This window comes from Puma concolor, chromosome B4 (assembly GCF_028749965.1).
Source record: "Puma concolor isolate L17-30 chromosome B4, mPumCon1.1.hap2, whole genome shotgun sequence".
NCBI classification, from domain to species: Eukaryota; Metazoa; Chordata; class Mammalia; order Carnivora; family Felidae; genus Puma; species Puma concolor.
This window is the reverse complement of record NC_141673.1, coordinates 136569959-136587083: the sequence shown is the minus strand read 5'-3', so window position 1 is coordinate 136587083 and position 17125 is coordinate 136569959. Positions and strand designations below refer to the sequence as shown.

At 56.8% G+C, this 17125-nt stretch overlaps 1 protein-coding gene and 2 long non-coding RNA genes across 3 annotated transcripts in view; 1 reads left to right on the top strand and 2 right to left on the bottom strand.

Annotated features, from left to right (window-relative positions):
• Positions 1 to 3572: 3572 nt before the first annotated feature.
• On the bottom strand, positions 3573 to 5221 carry LOC147579539 (uncharacterized). The gene is made up of 2 exons (XR_015254056.1): positions 4997 to 5221; positions 3573 to 3970 (listed from the first exon to the last, which is right to left on the bottom strand). It is a non-coding gene; the product is annotated as an uncharacterized LOC147579539 (long non-coding RNA).
• A 3751-nt stretch (positions 5222 to 8972) lies between these two features.
• Positions 8973 to 17125, bottom strand: part of ITIH5 (inter-alpha-trypsin inhibitor heavy chain 5) — an 80093-nt gene continuing 71940 nt past the window's right edge. Inside the window, exons 11-14 of the mRNA XM_086715002.1 lie at positions 14985 to 15038; positions 13077 to 13193; positions 10896 to 11273; positions 8973 to 9920 (exon numbers count right to left, since the gene is read on the bottom strand). Coding sequence (XP_086571128.1) covers positions 9619 to 9920; positions 10896 to 11273; positions 13077 to 13193; positions 14985 to 15038 — 851 coding nt within the window. The 3' untranslated portion in view covers positions 8973 to 9618. The remainder of the gene's footprint in view (positions 9921 to 10895; positions 11274 to 13076; positions 13194 to 14984; positions 15039 to 17125) is intronic.
• LOC147579538 (uncharacterized) lies at positions 11268 to 15766 on the top strand. The gene is made up of 2 exons (XR_015254055.1): positions 11268 to 12975; positions 13965 to 15766. It is a non-coding gene; the product is annotated as an uncharacterized LOC147579538 (long non-coding RNA).

Sequence of the window (17125 nt, the reverse complement as noted above, 5' to 3'; positions counted from 1 at the left end):
ACGGGGCCCTTCGCTCGGCCCGTGCTGTGGCGGCCACCGAGATATGGTAGCCAAGGGTCCACGTCAAACAGCTTTTAGGAAGAGAGTCACCTGCAGTTAGCTCTTGTTTTGAGAGAGAGAGAGAGAGAGAGAGAGACAGATTCTGTATTTTGGCTTTTTTTTTCATGTTTTGTTTTGTTTTGTGTTTTGAGAGACAGAGTGCGAGCAGGGGGAGGGGCAGAGAGAGGGGGAGACACAGAATCCGAAGCGGGCTCCAGGCTCCGAGCTGTCAGCCCAGAGCCCGACGCGGGGCTCGAACCCACGAGCCAGGAGATCACGAGCTGAGCCGAAGTCCGACGCTTCACCGCCTGAGCCCCCCAGGCTCCCACACCTCATTTCACTAGCTGTAAGCCCTGGTGTTTGTGTTCCCACCAGGAAAGTACGCTGCCACCTTTGGACGGCCATTTAGGCTATTTCTTGGTGTCTGTGTGTTTGCTTTTCACGTTAAAAACTTTTTTACCTTTAAAAAGCAGCAAGGGGGGCGCCTGGGTGGCTTGGTCAGTTAAGCGTCCGACTTCGGCTCAGGTCATGATCTCACCGCTTGTGAGTTCGAGCCCCGGCGTCGGGCTCTGTGCTGACAGCTCAGAGCCTGGAGCCTGTTTCAGATACTGTGTCTCCCTCTTCTCTGCCCCTCCCCTGTTCATGCTCTGTCTCTGTCTCAAAAATAAATAAATGTTAAAAAAAAAAAAATTAAAAAAAAAAAAGCAGCAAGGAACATCCTGCACACGCGACTTCGCAACCCCACGGGGGCTTCTGAGAGAAGGTCGTGAAAGGAAACCGACATAAAAACAGATGCTGTGATCTGGGGGCACCCCTAGGCTCCCGACGGTGGTGGCCAAGGTTCGCATCCTTCTTCGTGTCCCTCCCCCTTTGCGTCCAGCAGCTGGGCGGGCGGCCCCCACAGAGGCAATGGGGGCTAAGCTCCTTGCAGGTCTCGGGTGTGGGTGAGGCGCCCCGGACGACCGGAGGGTGGGGAAGCAGGAGCAGGGGACACGAGGTGGGTGTCGCGGGAGACCTTCTCCGGCTACGTTGCCTTTGGGCTGTGGGCTCTTCGCGGCCCCTCCCCACCCCCGCGCGGTCCTCCCCGCGGCCCCAGAGCCAAGTGCGTGGCTCCTTCCGGGCGCCCGGACCACGCAGAGCTCTGCTCCGGCTCCCTTGCCGGAGAAACTAGGACGAGACGTGTCACCTGCGCACCGCCGTGGCCGTCTGGCCGTGGAAAGGGGAAGTTCCACAAGCCCCCGCCTCCCCAGCCCCAGTCCCGGCAGGTGCACCCGTGGCTCATTAATCATGGCCACAGCCGCGGTGTCTGGGCCTCTCCAAGCAGGAGTGACGTCGAAAAGCCACCGAGGGTGCGCGCGAGTTCTGTCGCGCTCCATTTCCGCACATCTAATGGCTGCGGGTTGGGACCCCCTTCCCCAGCCGCTCCTACACCCGAGCTCCCCGGACAGACGTGCTTCCTCGTCCCGAGCTGTTTCTAAGGAGAAGGGAGAAGGAGGGGCCCGGAGCGGTCCCGTGGCCTCCGGCTCAGCACGTCCCAGCCTGGTGCCCGGACCAGGGTCAGAAAGCAGCCCAACATTCACACCGCGGACATCCACCTTCAGAGGGAAAAGGCGATGCTGAAGTCACGGCCCCGGGGACACCCCGCACCATCCTGTCTTCTCCTTGCCCCGTGACACTCGGCTGAGCCCCACGAGCGGGTGCTGGACGCAGGGTCCCTCGATCCACCAGAGTCGCAGTGGAAGCCACCTTCGTGTTGTCCACAGCATCCCGGCAACACTGGACAAGCAAAGGCACTGTGGCCGGATCAGCCTATGCCCAAAACGCAGCTCTGTAATGAAGGTGAGACACTCAAAGTCCCTGGATTTTAGTTCTTCTGCACAGCTTATTTTCCTTTTCTTCAGTGTTTTTTTTTTTTGTTGTTGTTGTTGTTTTATTTATTTTTGAGACAGAGAGAGTGTGGGTGGGAGAGGGGGCAGAGAGAGAGGGGGGGAGACACAGACTCCGAACAGGCCTGAGCTATCAGCACTGAGCCGGATGCAGAGCTCGAACGGAAGAATGGCGAGGTCATGACCTAGGCCAAAGTCAGACACTCAAACAACTGAGCCACCCAGGCGCCCCTCCGCAGTGTTTTTATTAAGAATAAATAAGTTTTGGGCACCCGGGGGGTTCAGTCAGTTGGGCGTCTGACTTCAGCAGGTCATGATCTCACGGTTTGTGGGTTCGAGCCCCGTGTCAGGCTTCCTACTGACAGCTCGGAGCCTGGAGCCTGCTTCGGATTCTGTGTCTCCCTCTCTCTCTGCCCCTCCCCTGCTTGCGTGCTCTCACTCTCTCTCTCTCTCAAAAAGAAATGAAAACATTAAAAGATGCATATATTGGTTGAGTGAATAAGTGAACGTGTTTGTTTTGAAGCATTTTGTCTTCTGGGGAAGTTGCAGGAACATTTAAGACGTTACGGTCCATCAGTTATACACCCAGGTTTCTATAATGTTTTTATCACAAGTCCTCAAAGTACCCGATTTCAAGTTTTCCAGGCAGGCGGAGGATGAGGTTAAAAAGAATAAAGAGTCGCCTCCAGATTGCATGGGGGAACTTTCAGTGTCTAGAATATTCCTGGGCTCCAGCCTTCTTCAAAGGCAAATACACTTCACCTCTGAGCCAAGCCTTCAGACTCTGCATTGATTCTACCTTCCCCTGGAAAGGTTCGCTTTTCCTGTAGCGTCCGTGTGAACTCTCGGGTAGGAGCTGGCTTTCGGCAGCTTTCTCTCCCTCCCATTCGTGGGGCTGGACGAGCCCAGCCGTGTGAGGCCAACAGCGGTGGCAGGTACACGGCTCATACATCCATTCCCGCTCAGGTGCCGGGACTGGTGTCTTTCCTCCATTTCAAATAGAACTTATCTTTTAAAAGCACACTAGAATGTATTTATAATGTATTTTGTGCTGATGGTGCAATTTCATGGACGTATCCGTGAACTCAGTGTGTGTGAGATATTCATCTTATATAACCAGAAATTCCCAGTGAGCAAGTCAGGACACTGGGCCCCCCTCCTGCACAAACACAGCTGTTGTTTTGAGAAAATAATATGATTAACAGAGAATTTTCAGGAAGAATGCTGTGTCCGTAAAAATGCATTTTGCCTGGGTGGCTCGGTCGGTTTGGTGTCCAACTTTGGCTCAGGTCACGATCTCGCGGTTTGTGGGTTCGAGCCCCGTGTCGGGCTCTGTGCTGACAGCTCGGAGCCTGGAGCCTGCTTCTGATTCTGTGTCTCCCTCTCTCTCTGCCCCTCTCCTGCTTGTGCTCTATCTCTCTCCCTCTCTCTGCAACCCCCCACTCATGTGCTCTCTCAAAAGTATTTTTAAAACATTTTTTAATTAATTTTAAATTGGCCTCCTATGAGATGCATACACACACACACACACACACACACACACACCCCTTTATTTGCAAAAGTCAAAACAGAAAGGACTGTTGCTAGAACTTCTTCCTTTCTTCCCAGATCCTGAATTCCAAATACTTCTATTCAAGAGACAGACGCTTTGAGGATAGCAAGTTTGCTTTTATTCCTGAGTTTGAGGTGACGCCAGAAAAATGAAAGGAAGCGTCCCCAGACGAGCGGTCAGGACCTTACCTTCATTCTCAGGATCTCCCACGCGGAGCCAGAGGCTGATTCGGACGGGGTCCCCGAGGAAGAGCCCACAGGGGACCTAGGGGGAACCTGAAGGCAAGTCCGCACACAGGTTGGTAGGAGGAAAGACATTCAGCAAAAGAAACTAAGAAACCAATCGCACAAAAGAAGCAAAGGCTCCAGGATTTCGCGAGAGGGAGAGACTGACACAGCCACACTCAGAGGCGGGAATGGGTGGCGGCAATGGTCGCCAGATCCGCCCCCGTAGACGTGCCGAGGACAGAAGCGGACTGTGATGAGTCCAGCACCTAAGAGGTAAAGGAAAAGAAAAGCGAGGTTTCAAACACCGACCACCCCGCAGACACAGCACATGGAAGAGGGAAGGCCAAGAGCCGGGTGGGGACAACGGGGTCAGAGCAGAGGGGACCTCAAGGAGTGGTTTGTGGAATCAAGAGGGCAGAGCTGGGGGGAGCGAGAGTCTGGAGACTCTAGGAAGAAAGAGACAAACGGAAGCACCTGCCCAGGGGAGTGACAAAGGAGGCAGCCAGCTGCACCCGGAAGGACGGGGCGCGGAGACGAGGGCACGGAGACGAGGGCCGCGGGACGGCAGCGCCGCTGTGATGGGGCACGGAGCAAATGGGAGCTCCTGGCAGTTTTCTCAGCACGACAGGGGACAAAAAACTGGGAAGCCATGGGCGAGGTGGTCTAGGAGGCTGGAGCAGAACGGAGTGAATGCTGGGGCTGGGGGGCGCAGGGGAAAGAGGTGACCCCAGTTGGCCAAATGCCAGCGGGAGCCCTGGTGGCGGGAGGGGACCCCGTGCCGCTGTGACTCTGCCGGGCGTCCTCTGCAGCCAAGAGCACAGGGCCAGAGAGGGGCATCGAGGTGGTGAGGGACCTGGGACCGTATGGAGTGGCACCCACCGGGGCCTCAGTGACCGCTGGATTCGTGCGACAGTGGGCGGGGGGAGAAAGGTGCTTCCGTTTGCAAGATGCTCACAGCTGCTGGACATTCTAGAAAACTCCGCTGGGTGGCGGCCTCTGTATACTCCCTTCCTCCCGCGGCTTGGCGCTCTCGGCCATCTCTGGGATGGTTTCCCGGCCTCCTTCCCGCCTCCTCCAGGCGCAGACGCCAGCCCGCGGCCCAGCTCTCACCGTACTGCAGGGCTGTTTCCACCCTGGCGCTCCTTCCCTCTCCCGCCCTCAGCCGTCCCCTCCACGGAGGCCTGAACTTGGTCTTCCCCTGAATCCCCGGGTCTGGAACGTTGGATCCCCAAACACAGCGGCGTCATCGAATGAATCGTGCTGCGTTTATTGCTTGGAGGTTCAGGAAGTACCTTCATCTGCCGCAGAAAGATAAAGATCAGAGGGTCTGAGTGCACCCCTTCCTTGTGCGGACGAAGAAGCCGAAGCCCAGAGAGGCCGCCTTTGTTTCTTCTTTCTCAGGCCTCCCAGCGCCGCGTGTCACGTTCCGTGTCTCTGCTGCTTCTAACCAGGGACTGTTCCCTTCGGCACGTGGCGGAGCGCGGTGGGAATCTAAACAGGCTTGGGCAGGACCACCGGCGCTGGGGTGTGGGGGGGGTAGACAGTGCCAGAACCACGAGCCAGAAAGGCCGCTTGAAGCGCAAAACCGCCCCAGAGGCAGATGTAAGAAGTACCAGCTAGACGCGGCACGTGCACACGAGGGACCCGATGGGAAGGTGGCAGACGCCCTGGGATGTCAGAGTCCCAGAGGGATAAGCCGCTTGTCTGTGCGTGTGACGGTTAAATAAAGGGTCGGGAATGGTTGCTGCGTGTCTGCCGTTCTGTACAGTAGTTTGTGTTGGTTTAACGTGTCACTCGCTGCTCCGTTTACGGCTATTTCACGTAATCCAGAGATTTCTACAAGCAAGGGTGCGGTTGGATTCATCAAGGCTTTTTGTCTACAGCCCTAACTCCACGATCCCTCAAAACATAAACGTAACCACATGCTGTGTCTTTACGTTTCATTCTCCTAGTTTAAAATTTTTTTAATGTTTATTTATTTTTGAGAGAGAGAGAGCGTGCATGCGTGCGTGCACGTGAGCGGGGGAGGGGCAGAGAGGGAGACACAGAATCCGAAGCAGGCTCCAGGCTCTGAGCCATCAGCACAGAGCCCGACGCAGGGCTCGAACCCACGAACTGTGAGATCGCTTAACCGACTGAGCCATCCAGGCGCCCTGGTCTTAATTTTTTTTTTTTTAAGTCTCTTGAACGTGAACTATCTCGTGCCCTACTTATTAAACCGACTAAAATAAATATTTAAAGTTACGTTTCTAAGTCTTAGCCTAGCCGTGTGACTTTATTTGCTGCTTTTTTTTTTTTAGCTGGATCACGTTCTAATGGTTCCAAGTTAGTAACTGCACTGTACATGTTGTGGGTGGCTGGACGAAGAAGATAGAATTTGCATTTTGGATTCACTGTCTCAGTCGGCTCAGGGTGCTATTCCAAGAATGCCATAGGCCGGGGGGCTTAGACTGGGGGGCGCTTAACCAACAGACATTCCTCTCCCACGGCTCTGGAGGCTGGGGGTCCAGGGTCCACGGGCCTGCGGGTGCGGTGTCTGGTGAGAGCCCTGCCCCTCGTTCACAGACAGACGCTGACTTGGGTCTGTCCCCGCGTGGGGGAGAGCAGGAAGACCACCTCTGCGGTGTCTCTTCCTACAGGGGCACGAATCCCATCCGGGGCCCCAGCCTCGTGACCTCATCACCCTCCAAAGGCCACCACACTGGGAATTTAGGCTGCGGCATGTGAATTCTGGGGGGAACACAAACATTCACTGCATGCCGTTCACTTCGGCCGAGAGATAAATTTCAAGAAATAAATCCTGTCTCTTAATCCACCTATGAGGACACAAGACGCAATCAAAGACTCGGCGTGATGCCTGAAAGAAGCAGGGAGGTGGCCTGTCCCGCTCCCAGCGTGCCACCGCCCGGCTGTGATGGAGTGTCACCGAGGTTTATGCGACCCGCCCCACCCCCTCTAGCCGGAAGTAGTAAATCACCCAAAAGTCCCACGGAAGAAGATAAGGCACCCAGCACGGGTGGGTAGAGAACATTCCGTCCCTTTAATTGGGGAAATGGGACGCTTTGAATCGGGAAACCCTTAGGGAGGCACCTGCTCAGAGGTTTCTCTTCCTCAGATGAGGAGGGGATACGGATCCGGGGGCGGGGGGGCCCTGCTAAGACCCCAGTTCGTCAGCCGCTTGGACGTGCTAACACGGCTGTGGTCAGGATGCAACTCCTCTGGCTGGAATGTGGTGGTGGCTGATGTCATGTAACTGCTTACTCAGCACCACTCCCCACATTTATACGGGAAAGAAATGATGGCCCGGACGGTGAGGTCACGGTGAGGTCATGGCAAAGCTAGCAAGTTCAGCCTGGCCCTGTTTTAGGTCTTCCACACCACGTGGGGAAAAACCGCGCAGCTGCGCTCTGCCTCGGTTTCCCCACCTGAGAAGCGAATTCCTTTCTTCTGCATTTACTTTTTTTTAAAGGCTTGCAATGCACAGCACACGTGACCCACGGAAAACACTATGTTTTCCAATCAGATTACGAGGTCCTTAGCACAACGTGAATGTGGAGATATCTGGAGATACCGCGGTCTCCAGCTAAGAACGCTTAATGATAAATAACTTCCGCAATAAGAAGACGCAGACAACAGGGGCGCCTGAGTGGCGCAGTCGGTTAAGCGTCCGACTTCAGCCAGGTCACGATCTCGCAGTCCGTGAGTTCGAGCCCCGCGTCGGGCTCTGGGCTGATGGCTCAGAGCCTGGAGCCTGTTTCCGATTCTGTGTCTCTCTCTCTCTCTGCCCCTCCCCTGTTCATGCTGTCTCTCTCTGTCCCAAAAATAAATAAACGTTGAAAAAAAAAATTTAAAAAAAAAAGAAGACGCAGACAACAGAGAGGAGGAAAAAGAAAAATGGGATTTGTCTGAAGTAAAAACGTTAAAATAAAAGCTCAACCTTGAGACTTGCGTATAGGAGAGTGAGTGAGAGGGGGGGTCCCCGGGGGGATTAGTCGGTTGAGCGTCCAACTTCAGCTCAGGTCATGGGCTCCCGCTTCGTGGGTTCGAGCCCCGCATCCGGCTCTGTGCTAACCACTGAGAGCCTGCTTCGGATTCCGTGTCTCCCCCTCTCTCTGACCTTCAGCAACTAGTGCTCTCTCTCTGTCTTTCAAAAATAAATAAATAAATGTTAAAAAGATGTTAAAAAAAAGCAAGAAAGAAACCAGTAGTAACCGGGAGTTAACTGGTAACGTGTAGTAACAGCCCCTTCTGTAATCTGTTTGGTTTTTTTGGTGTTTATTTTTGTTTTGTTTTTTGGTTTTTTTTGAGAAGACTCCACGCCCATCACGGGGCTCGAGCTCACAACCCTGAAATCAAGCATCACGCGCTGCACCACTGAGCCGGCCAGGCGCCGCCCCCCCCCGCCCCTCCCCCCACCGCAGCCTGGAGGCCCAAACCCGGACGGCACCGCAGGCGCGGCCCCCGGAGAGCTCCAGGGACGTCTGCACGGCTGGGCGGGGTTTACATACCGGGAGGCCTCCGGGGAGCCCGCCCTGCTTCACACCCCTCCTCTTCCTCTGAGCCCCGAAGTACGGACGCGTCTGTCCGCGGCTGGGCTGGTGTCTTCGCACCTCGGGTATGAACTCCGGCAGCGGGTCTGGGAAAACCCGAGAGCTGGGTGGGTTCGCGCGGCGGAGAGCGAGCGGGTCCCCGAGACGGAAGGGAAACGTCCCCTCCCTCCCCCCGCCCCCCCCCCCCCCCCCCCCGGCCGCCCTCAGCCCGGCTTCCCCCCGATGACGCGACGGGCTTCACGGACGGGCCCACTCACTGACCTCTCAGGCCCCCGCCACCGATGTAACCTTTCCCTCGTGGGGTCGGACCGTCTGTCCGGAACAGCCGCAGTGCCCCCCCCGCGTGCCCACTTCCTGGCTCGGCCTCCCGGACACGTGGGACGGCTGCCCAGACTGCCAGCGCGGCTGCACCTTCGCTGGGAACGTGGGCAGCCCCATGAGGCCCGGTGCCGGCCCCACCTCCCATCCCAGTGCCGCGGGGGCCTGGTGGGTCACCTCCCCCGGGACCGCGAGCAAATGAGGCCGGAGTCACGACACAGGTGCAGGAGGGCCGAGTGGAGCACCGGCCGAGTCTCCAGCTCCGGGACGGGCCACGAAAAACCAGCCGCGCGGGGCTGTCCTGTTTACTAGCTTTACGGGAACGGACAGAAACACATCAGCACAGCCGAGCGGCCTCTTACAAAGCCCGTGGAGAGAAAGATGGTCTCTGGAATGCACGTTTTCGATTTTCAACCAAATTTTTTTTTTAATGAAAGCTCATTTTCAAGGGCAAGATATCACAGCAGAAGAAAATCCCCTCCTAAGAAAAGCCTGAATTGCTTACAATGATCACACCTACGAGCTATTTGCATGACCCGGGCCCGGGCCCACGGCAGGCTCCCCTGAGGCGGAGGGTGGCCACGCACGCGGAGGCCACGGGAGCTCAGCGAGGGGAGATTCCGAAGCGCTAACGGCAGGCGAAAAGCAGAGTGCCCAAACGTGGCCCTTGCCACCGAGGAGAGCGGCTTTGTGGCGACGTTCCTTCACCGGTTCCCACACGACAGGCCGTGAGAGGGACAAGCCGGCCGGCCTGATGCGCGCGCACCGGGCCGACGAGGCGGCGTGACCTTTCTCCTCGGTGCTACCCTCTCTCTCTATCACGGCGGCGGGGGGTGGCGGAGGGGAGGACGCAGAAGGAAAGACCACTGTCGCCCCAGCGCCCCGCCCCTACGCTTCTCTCAGGCCGACCTGGGGCCTACGCGCCAGCAGGGGTGGGTCACGGGTGGCAGTCAACCGTCGGGAGGCCGGGCGCGCGCCGGCCACAGGAGCCGCACCGTGGCGTCCCCGCGCGTCCCCGCCATGCACCCTTTTGTTCGGGCCCGGCGTCAGAGCCCCCCGGACGGTCCCAGGCCGAACGCGGTCTCTGAGTCAAACGGGTGCGCTGCTAGGTAGTCCCGGTACTCGCCGTCCAGCAGCCCGGCCGCGTTGCTCCCGGCGAACCAGCAGTCTACCTGCTCCTCCCCGTTGTAGATCCTCCTCTGCTTCCGGACCACCGGGACCTGGTGCCCTCTCACCTTCAGGACCGTCTCCGGCCCGTCGCCCGCCCTCGGGAGCGGAGGCCGGCCAGGGCCCGGGCTGAGCCCGGCGGGCTCCTGCGTGAGCGTGGCGTCCCGGCTCAGGAACTGACCTAGGAGGACACAAGAAAGCGCCGGGTGTGAGTCGAGTGCAGGCCGCCCTGGGCTGAGGAGCGTCAGGCCCGAGGAGCCCACCGGTGGCGGCCGGCCAGCGCTCGGGGTTACCCGAGGTGGGGGGCGGGGGCGGAGGAGCTCGGAGGCGGGGGGTCTGGCTGACCGCGGTCCGAGGTCGGAAGACTCGCACCTTCGGGTGTCAGCGACGGGGCGCGTGTTGGGAGGGTACGGACGGGGAAGGGGGGGCCCCAGGTGGCATTCAGAGCGGTCCCCCCCCCCCCCCCCCCCGTTAACACTGGGAGGCTGCCGGACCACTAGTACAGACGGGGAACCAGAGCTGGAAGGACAGCAGGGGGGGAAGGGCGGGGCGTGCCCTCTCCTCCGGCCACAGGCCCCTCCGGACCACGCATTCGGTGGGCAGGGGCCGAGGGTGCTGACGGCAGTCTGTTCGGTCTCCTCCGGAAACACTCGGCAGAGTACCGCAGGTCACGTGAGGGCACGGCCGAGGCCAAAGGAATCCCGGCCTGCGCCCCTGGCCGTCAGGCCGGACCCTACCCGTCCAGCTCCAGTGCCAGGAAATCCTGCTTTCTAACCAGGCCCTGGCGGCGGCCGCCCCGCACTTGTGGGCAGAGGGCCCACGTGGGACCTCGCGCGGAAACCAGAGGACACGGCCTGCCGCCCGGGGCGGGACGGGGGCCTCACGCCCGTGCTGGGCGCGGACTGCCCTCCGCTTGCAACTTCCCGAGTCAGGAGCCAGACCCCGAGAGGATTATCCCCCCAGGTCTCGGCCCCTTCTCCCAGGAGGCCAGTGACAATTCGTTTATGAACCCCTCCCCGTCCCAGAAAGTCGCCAGGAGGCAAGACGTGTGATTTCACGACTGCGCTTCTCACTCAAGCTAAAGGCACGGGCAACAGGAGCTTCGCTCTGGGAACCTGACGTCTACGCTCGACCCGGCGTGAGGGCGGCCGCCCACCTAACAGTCCGTGGCAGCTGCTGGACAGGCCTCTGCTGCTGGAGATGTAGAAGCCCAGGTGGTCCCGCTGGTAGGGGGCCGGCTTTTTGTACAGGTGAATGAGGACGACGAAGGCAATGGTGCCCTGGATGGTGACGGTGACGTTGGCGTTGGCGGACACCGACACCTCCAGCCCGCGGCGCCCCACCACCGCGCTCCGGTTGCACGGGAGGACCAGCCTGTCCCCACCGTCCAGGATGACTCTGCTCGGAGTGATCTCCAGATACGACCGCTCGGGCTTGTTGGCGAGGATGGTGATGGTGCGGAAGTAAGTGCGCTGCTTCTTGTGGCCGCCTGGGGGAGCCGGCGCCCCGATCAGCTCCCCGTTCACCGTCACGCCTCGGAGGCAGAGGGGAGAGGACAAGGGTCAGCGGACCAGCCCACCTTCCAGCCACCTGCACGCGAACATCTGATAGAATCTCCTCCCTCCTCTGGCCTTGACTCTGAATCTCCGGCCCCATGAAGTCTGACTCCCGGGTAGGTAGGGGCCGCTCAGTCCTACCGAGTGAATGAGCGAACGCGTGAATGAGTGAAGGCAGGAAGGTATGAACCTACCTCCCCCATCTTTCCCGTATCTTGGGGTGGGGGCAGCAAAGAGGGGGCGTGGGTCAAGATACCACAGAAGGAGGCGTGCATGTCTGTTTGCCTTTGTCACTGGGTCTGGTTGTAGTGACGAAAGTCCTTCATGGCCCTGACGCCCATTTCCTATCCGCTAGTTTCCGCGGATCCTGATGTGGCGATCCTGTGATGCCACGGGCAGTGTGGGAGAATGTGAAGATTAACATCTTTTCTAGTCCAAAAACTCAGGTTCTGCACCTCCTAGGTGGGTATGCCTGGATAAGTCACTTTAAAAAACAGCCTCGATTATCACATCTATAAAATGGGCACGTAACACAGATCAGATCCCAGGAGGTCGCACACGCATAAGATGTCGACTGCCGTCAAGCTGAACTCCATTCTTCTTTTCCTTCATCGTCACTAACACCACGGCGGCTTTCCTAGACTCATGTAGGCCCTACGTTTCTGCGCTGTCCCAGTGGACAGCTGACAGAAGATTCCACGTGGAGCAGCCAGGCCTGCATGAGATGCTGCCTGGTGAGGGTGTAATTGGCAAGACTCAAAGACTTCTATCTAATGAACTCTTGTCTTGCTCTGCTTTGGGGATAACCTTCCTCTAAATCTTGGCTAGCGGCTCCTTAGACATTCCAGGAGAAAAGTGCCTTCCCTGGGACAAGGGGTAAGGGGGACAGGAGAAATCCCAGCCAGGTACTTCAGCCTCAAGGCTCTAGGCATCACCTTCTGGCGGTTTCCCATCTCAGACACCACACTGAACACAGGAACGCCAGGAAGGTGGGTGGGTACCTCCTAGGAAGGTGGGTACCTCTGGGGAGGACACAGGCAGGCCCCTATCTCACTGCTGAGCCCGAGTGAGGACAAGCTGACATTTAGCTCGAAGGCTAGGAAACCTCGTGAGAGCACAGGGCGGGGAAGGGGCCCCGGGACCGCACATTATGTAATCACATCGCACGGTCACCGGGCCATGGGACGCTCTGTAACCTAGCCTTCCAGAAATGCATCCTCTCAGAACTGAGAAATGCCATGTAGCCAGCCCTCGGGCACTGTTACCTGCGTGTGAGTCGAGAGCCTTTCACACACTGACCTCCTTCACCCAGCCGCTCTACAGACTGAAGGAGATCAGAGCCCTCGTTAGCTCGGTGTTCAGTGCTCACAGAGCTGTGGGCTTCGCATCCCCGTCGCCGAGGAACCGGGAGAGAGCACTGCGGGACTCCAGCCCTCCTGCTGTTCGAGTCCTCGACTGGAAAGTCACGACGAACTCCACAGGACCCGTTCATTTACAAAACGACTTCAGATCCATTACTGACAACAGCCTGGTGGGGCTGCCCGAGGAAGTACCACTGTCTCCGTGCTACGAGGAGCACGTGTGCCCAAGGCCACGAAAGGAGTCACGTGAGAGCAGCGCTTCCAACCCACGTCGTCGTGACACCGCGCCCCACACCCAGCCCACTGCCGTCAGTGTGTGGTATGTCCCCTTACACACACACACACCCATCGCAAGGACAGAGGGGGCTGTGATACCTACCTTAACCTTGCCCAGAGGTCACAAGGGAGGGAAGAACTTACCAGAATCCGCGTGATCAGAGACGAGCCTCAGGATGTCCCCCGGCTGCCCGTCGATGTTGAAGCAGACGGTGAGATTGCTCAGGGGGAAATCCACGACAAAATGGGGGTCTCCATCCACTGCCAGGCCAGCAAGAAACAGGACAGAGAAAGAAATTTACCGGGTGCTTTTCGCGTATAAACAGTCCCCTCTGATTTCTCCGAAGTCAGTTAGCTAGCCTGTCCCTCATCCTCCGTGTCTGTGTGAGGAAGGGGCCAGGCGGCTGAGGCACCAGGGTTACCACGCGTGGAGTCTGTGAACTCAGGTCCCCGAAATCCAGACACGAGGCTTTCGCCCCACCGCAAAGATCATTTCCTTTCTCTTTGACCTCCTGTCCCGGGAAGAGACGTGGTGACAGCCCTCCCACTCCTGTGACAACGCCACGGCACTGGAGACAGCGACATACGTGGTCCCCGAAGGACAGTGGCAACGGCCAAGCCCGGTGCATGGCGGTGACCAGGAAGGGTGCAGGGTCACTGGGGGTGACAGTGGAAACCCCCACCCTGGGGCACGCCGACTTAAACGCTCTCCAAAGTTTTGCCTACAGATGAGACCACAGAGCGTGGCCAGCCCCTGTTCCTTCCCACTGTCCTCATGGTCACCTCTGCTGAACATGAACAGCCTCGCCTCGTATTGTCCAGACAAAATAGTTCCCAACAGTCCACAGCAATTCTCCTCCCTCATGAGACGGGACAGTTAGTCTCCTTCTAACTTTCATGCCAAACACAACGTGTCTGTGAACTCGTTACGTGCACGTACCCGCACGTACGTGAGCATATGGTCAGTGTTCTCAAGTCACAAGCAAATTCATGTCCTTGGTATGACTGCTGAAAACCCCTTTGTGTCCCCAGGATGACTCACAAAGGCCCATGGAAGAATCTGGCTGATCTCACCGTGCAGTGACCAAAGCATCCTATGACTATATAAACAGATACAAGGTACTGGTCTTTTACAGATGGGGGGACCCGGGACGCCCATAGCAGGTTAACAGTGCTGTGCATACTTGTGGCACTCCCTAGGTCTGAACACAACGATGTGACAGTTCTTAGAGGGTTTCTTGTGCTCAGGCCACATCACTTCTACTCAAATCATCCGGATCGTTCTACAGGGAAAGACACTCCTTATTCCAAAAAGGAGAGGGAGACGTCTGAACGTCATCACTCCACACGGCATCCAAGAGGGAAGTTCCCTCGCACTCCACAGAGCACGTGTGCATTAGGAAGCGTGCGCTCTTATCCGTCGGAGACGGCGCGCACCCCCTCCGCACGGCTAACCTCGGGGACGCTCCCAGCTTTGTGAACCTGCGCGTCCAGCACGATGGCAGCGAGGCGATGACAGAGACTCACCGAGGAAGACGTGTGCCCTTTAAGAATACAACCCTGTCTTTGTGTTGTCATCCCGTCTGGATTTTTATTATAATCCCAGAGAGCCGGCCAAAGGGCTTTTCATGGTATTTTTATTTGTCTTTCCCTTCTAAAGCCAAAGATTAAAATAATAATTAGCAGTCACAAACCCTGTTCGGGACGCCAGGAGCTGGAGCCTGAAGGCCTCGGAGGTCTGAAATGAGTACCTTTTAACTCAGTAATGACGAACACGCGCCCCACTGTCCGTCCCTCCTGCCCTCAGAGCCGCCGGGCTCCCGGGGCCGTGCTGGCCACGGTGTTCCTGCAGTGGTTTAAGGACCACCCTGTTCCTGGAGCTGCCTCACGCTGCTGCCTTTTGCTAACCATCTGAGGGTTGAATAAAGGCCGTGTTCTAGGTGCCGGTACCGTAACTGGCTTTGGGGATGCCCGGTGCCCTGTACCACCCGGTGCCCTGCATGGTACACACCTCAGCCCCCCAGGGACACACGGCCACATTCTGTTCTTTACCTGATGTTTTGGAGACTTTAATTCTTGGGGTGTATGGTTTCTTGAGAGCAGGTCCTAGAAATCAGAAGAAAGAGAACCACCCGTGTTATTAAGGAGGACACGGATGAGGGGAGAGAAAGACAAGAGGTCTGGGGTGAGTGAAATACAGCTTTCAAAGGTGTTCATGGCAATTTAAAAACATCATCTTTTTTTAAAGAGGGAGCTTGGCCTCACGACATGAGTGAGGGCGTAACACGTGGAGGCTTATTTTAATTTTTTTTCCACACTTACTTAGTTTTGAGAGACAAAGAGAGAACATGAGCAGGGAAGCGGCAGAGAGAGAGGGAGACACAGAATCGGAAGCAGGCTCCGGGCTCTGGGCTGTCAGCACAGAGCCCGACGCGGGGCTCCGACTCGTGAACTGTGAGATCATGACCTGAGCCGAATTTGGACGCTTAAACCGACTGAGCCACCCAGATGCCCCTAGGCTTATTTTATTCTTTTGTAAATAGATAATATTCTATTAAGTTCTACCTAATTCTCATATTAGCTATTCTTCCTAAGACTTCTGCCCATGTAATAGGAGAAAACATTCTATTGTATGTAAGATGCAGTTATGGGGTGGAGGGGAGCAGAGTTGTCTAAGGGAACAGAGTCTCAGATCTGCAAGATGAAACAAAGTTCTGGGGCTACATGAGTCTACTTAACATGACTGAACTGTACAGTTAAAAATGGTTAAGAGGGTAAATTTCATGTTATTTTTTTTGCCACAATTTTAACAAGCATTTAAATACAAAAGTGTAGGGGCGCCTGGGTGGCGCAGTCGGTTAAGCGTCCGACTTCAGCCAGGTCACGATCTCGCGGTCCGGGAGTTCGAGCCCCGCGTCGGGCTCTGGGCTGATGGCTCGGAGCCTGGAGCCTGTTTCCGATTCTGTGTCTCCCTCTCTCTCTGCCCCTCCCCCGTTCATGCTCTGTCTCTCTCTGTCCCCAAAATAAAAATAAAAAAAACGTTGAAAAAAAATTAAAAAAAAAAAATACAAAAGTGTAAAAAAAAAAAAGACAGTTAAGATCCACATATAATTATAATCTGAACTTTTCCATAAATTTCCAGGTCTACAGACCTCACGGCCGAGGGTGTCTAACATTTGTAGAAGGCTTACTATGGACCAAACACTTGTACATCTTTCCCTGGAAGCCCTTCAGGGAAATCGTTAGTGTCTGTGTTTTACAGGCCAGGGAACAGAAGCCCAGAGAGGGTCAGGAACCTGCCCGGAGCCACACAGCCGAGCCGAAACGGCGGTGTCTGGGTCCTGCCCTCACGCTCGCTCTCAACCAGGCCCGGGTGCTTCTCAGAGTTGAGCGCACGAGGGACAGGTGAGGCCGCACTTGTGGGCCCTGGGTTCCTGTCCCCTCCCTCTCTAGGAGATGTGAACTTGGCAGGAATGTAATAATCATGTCGCGCATAAACACCATGCTGTTTGCCGCCGAGTGGGATCACTGCGGATGTTCGCGCTCTGTGTGGGCTGAACTACTTTTCCTTTTCTTGTGCTTGTCGCTACGAATTTCCCCCAACAAAACAGCACGAGACTAAACTCTGCACTTTCTGTTTGGGCTCTGAGAGACCAGTCGAGGATGAATTGTCTCGAGAAGCGACAGCACAGCTCCTCACGTATGCTCTCAGGACAACAGAAACCATGCATCTGAGAGGAGAGTTCTCTCGCCTTCCACAAAGCCCAGTGCGTGCTCAAAGGAGTTAACGTTCTCCCGCTCGGGGCCCGTGTGCTTCCTGTCCGCACGGCTAACCTCTGGGCGCCCACGGCTTGTGAACGTGCACGTCAACACATAAAATGGCATGGTCCCGAAGTACCTAAAAATGTAGCAGGGCGGGGGCGCCAGGGTGGGTGGAGTGACCGAGCTGGGGTCACGATCCCAGGGTCGGGGCATCGAGTCCTGCGTCAGGCTCTGCGCTGTGCACGGAGTCTGCTTAAGATTCTCTCTCTCTCCCTCTCTCTGCAACACCTCCCCACTGGCTCTCTGAAAGTAAACTTTTAAAAAACGTAGAGGGGCACTCAAACCGAGTACCGTATCCGTTTATCTGTGTGTTCACCACGCTGCCCCGTGCTGCCTCATCCGTGGCGGGCCTCCAGTGCGCGAGTTACCAA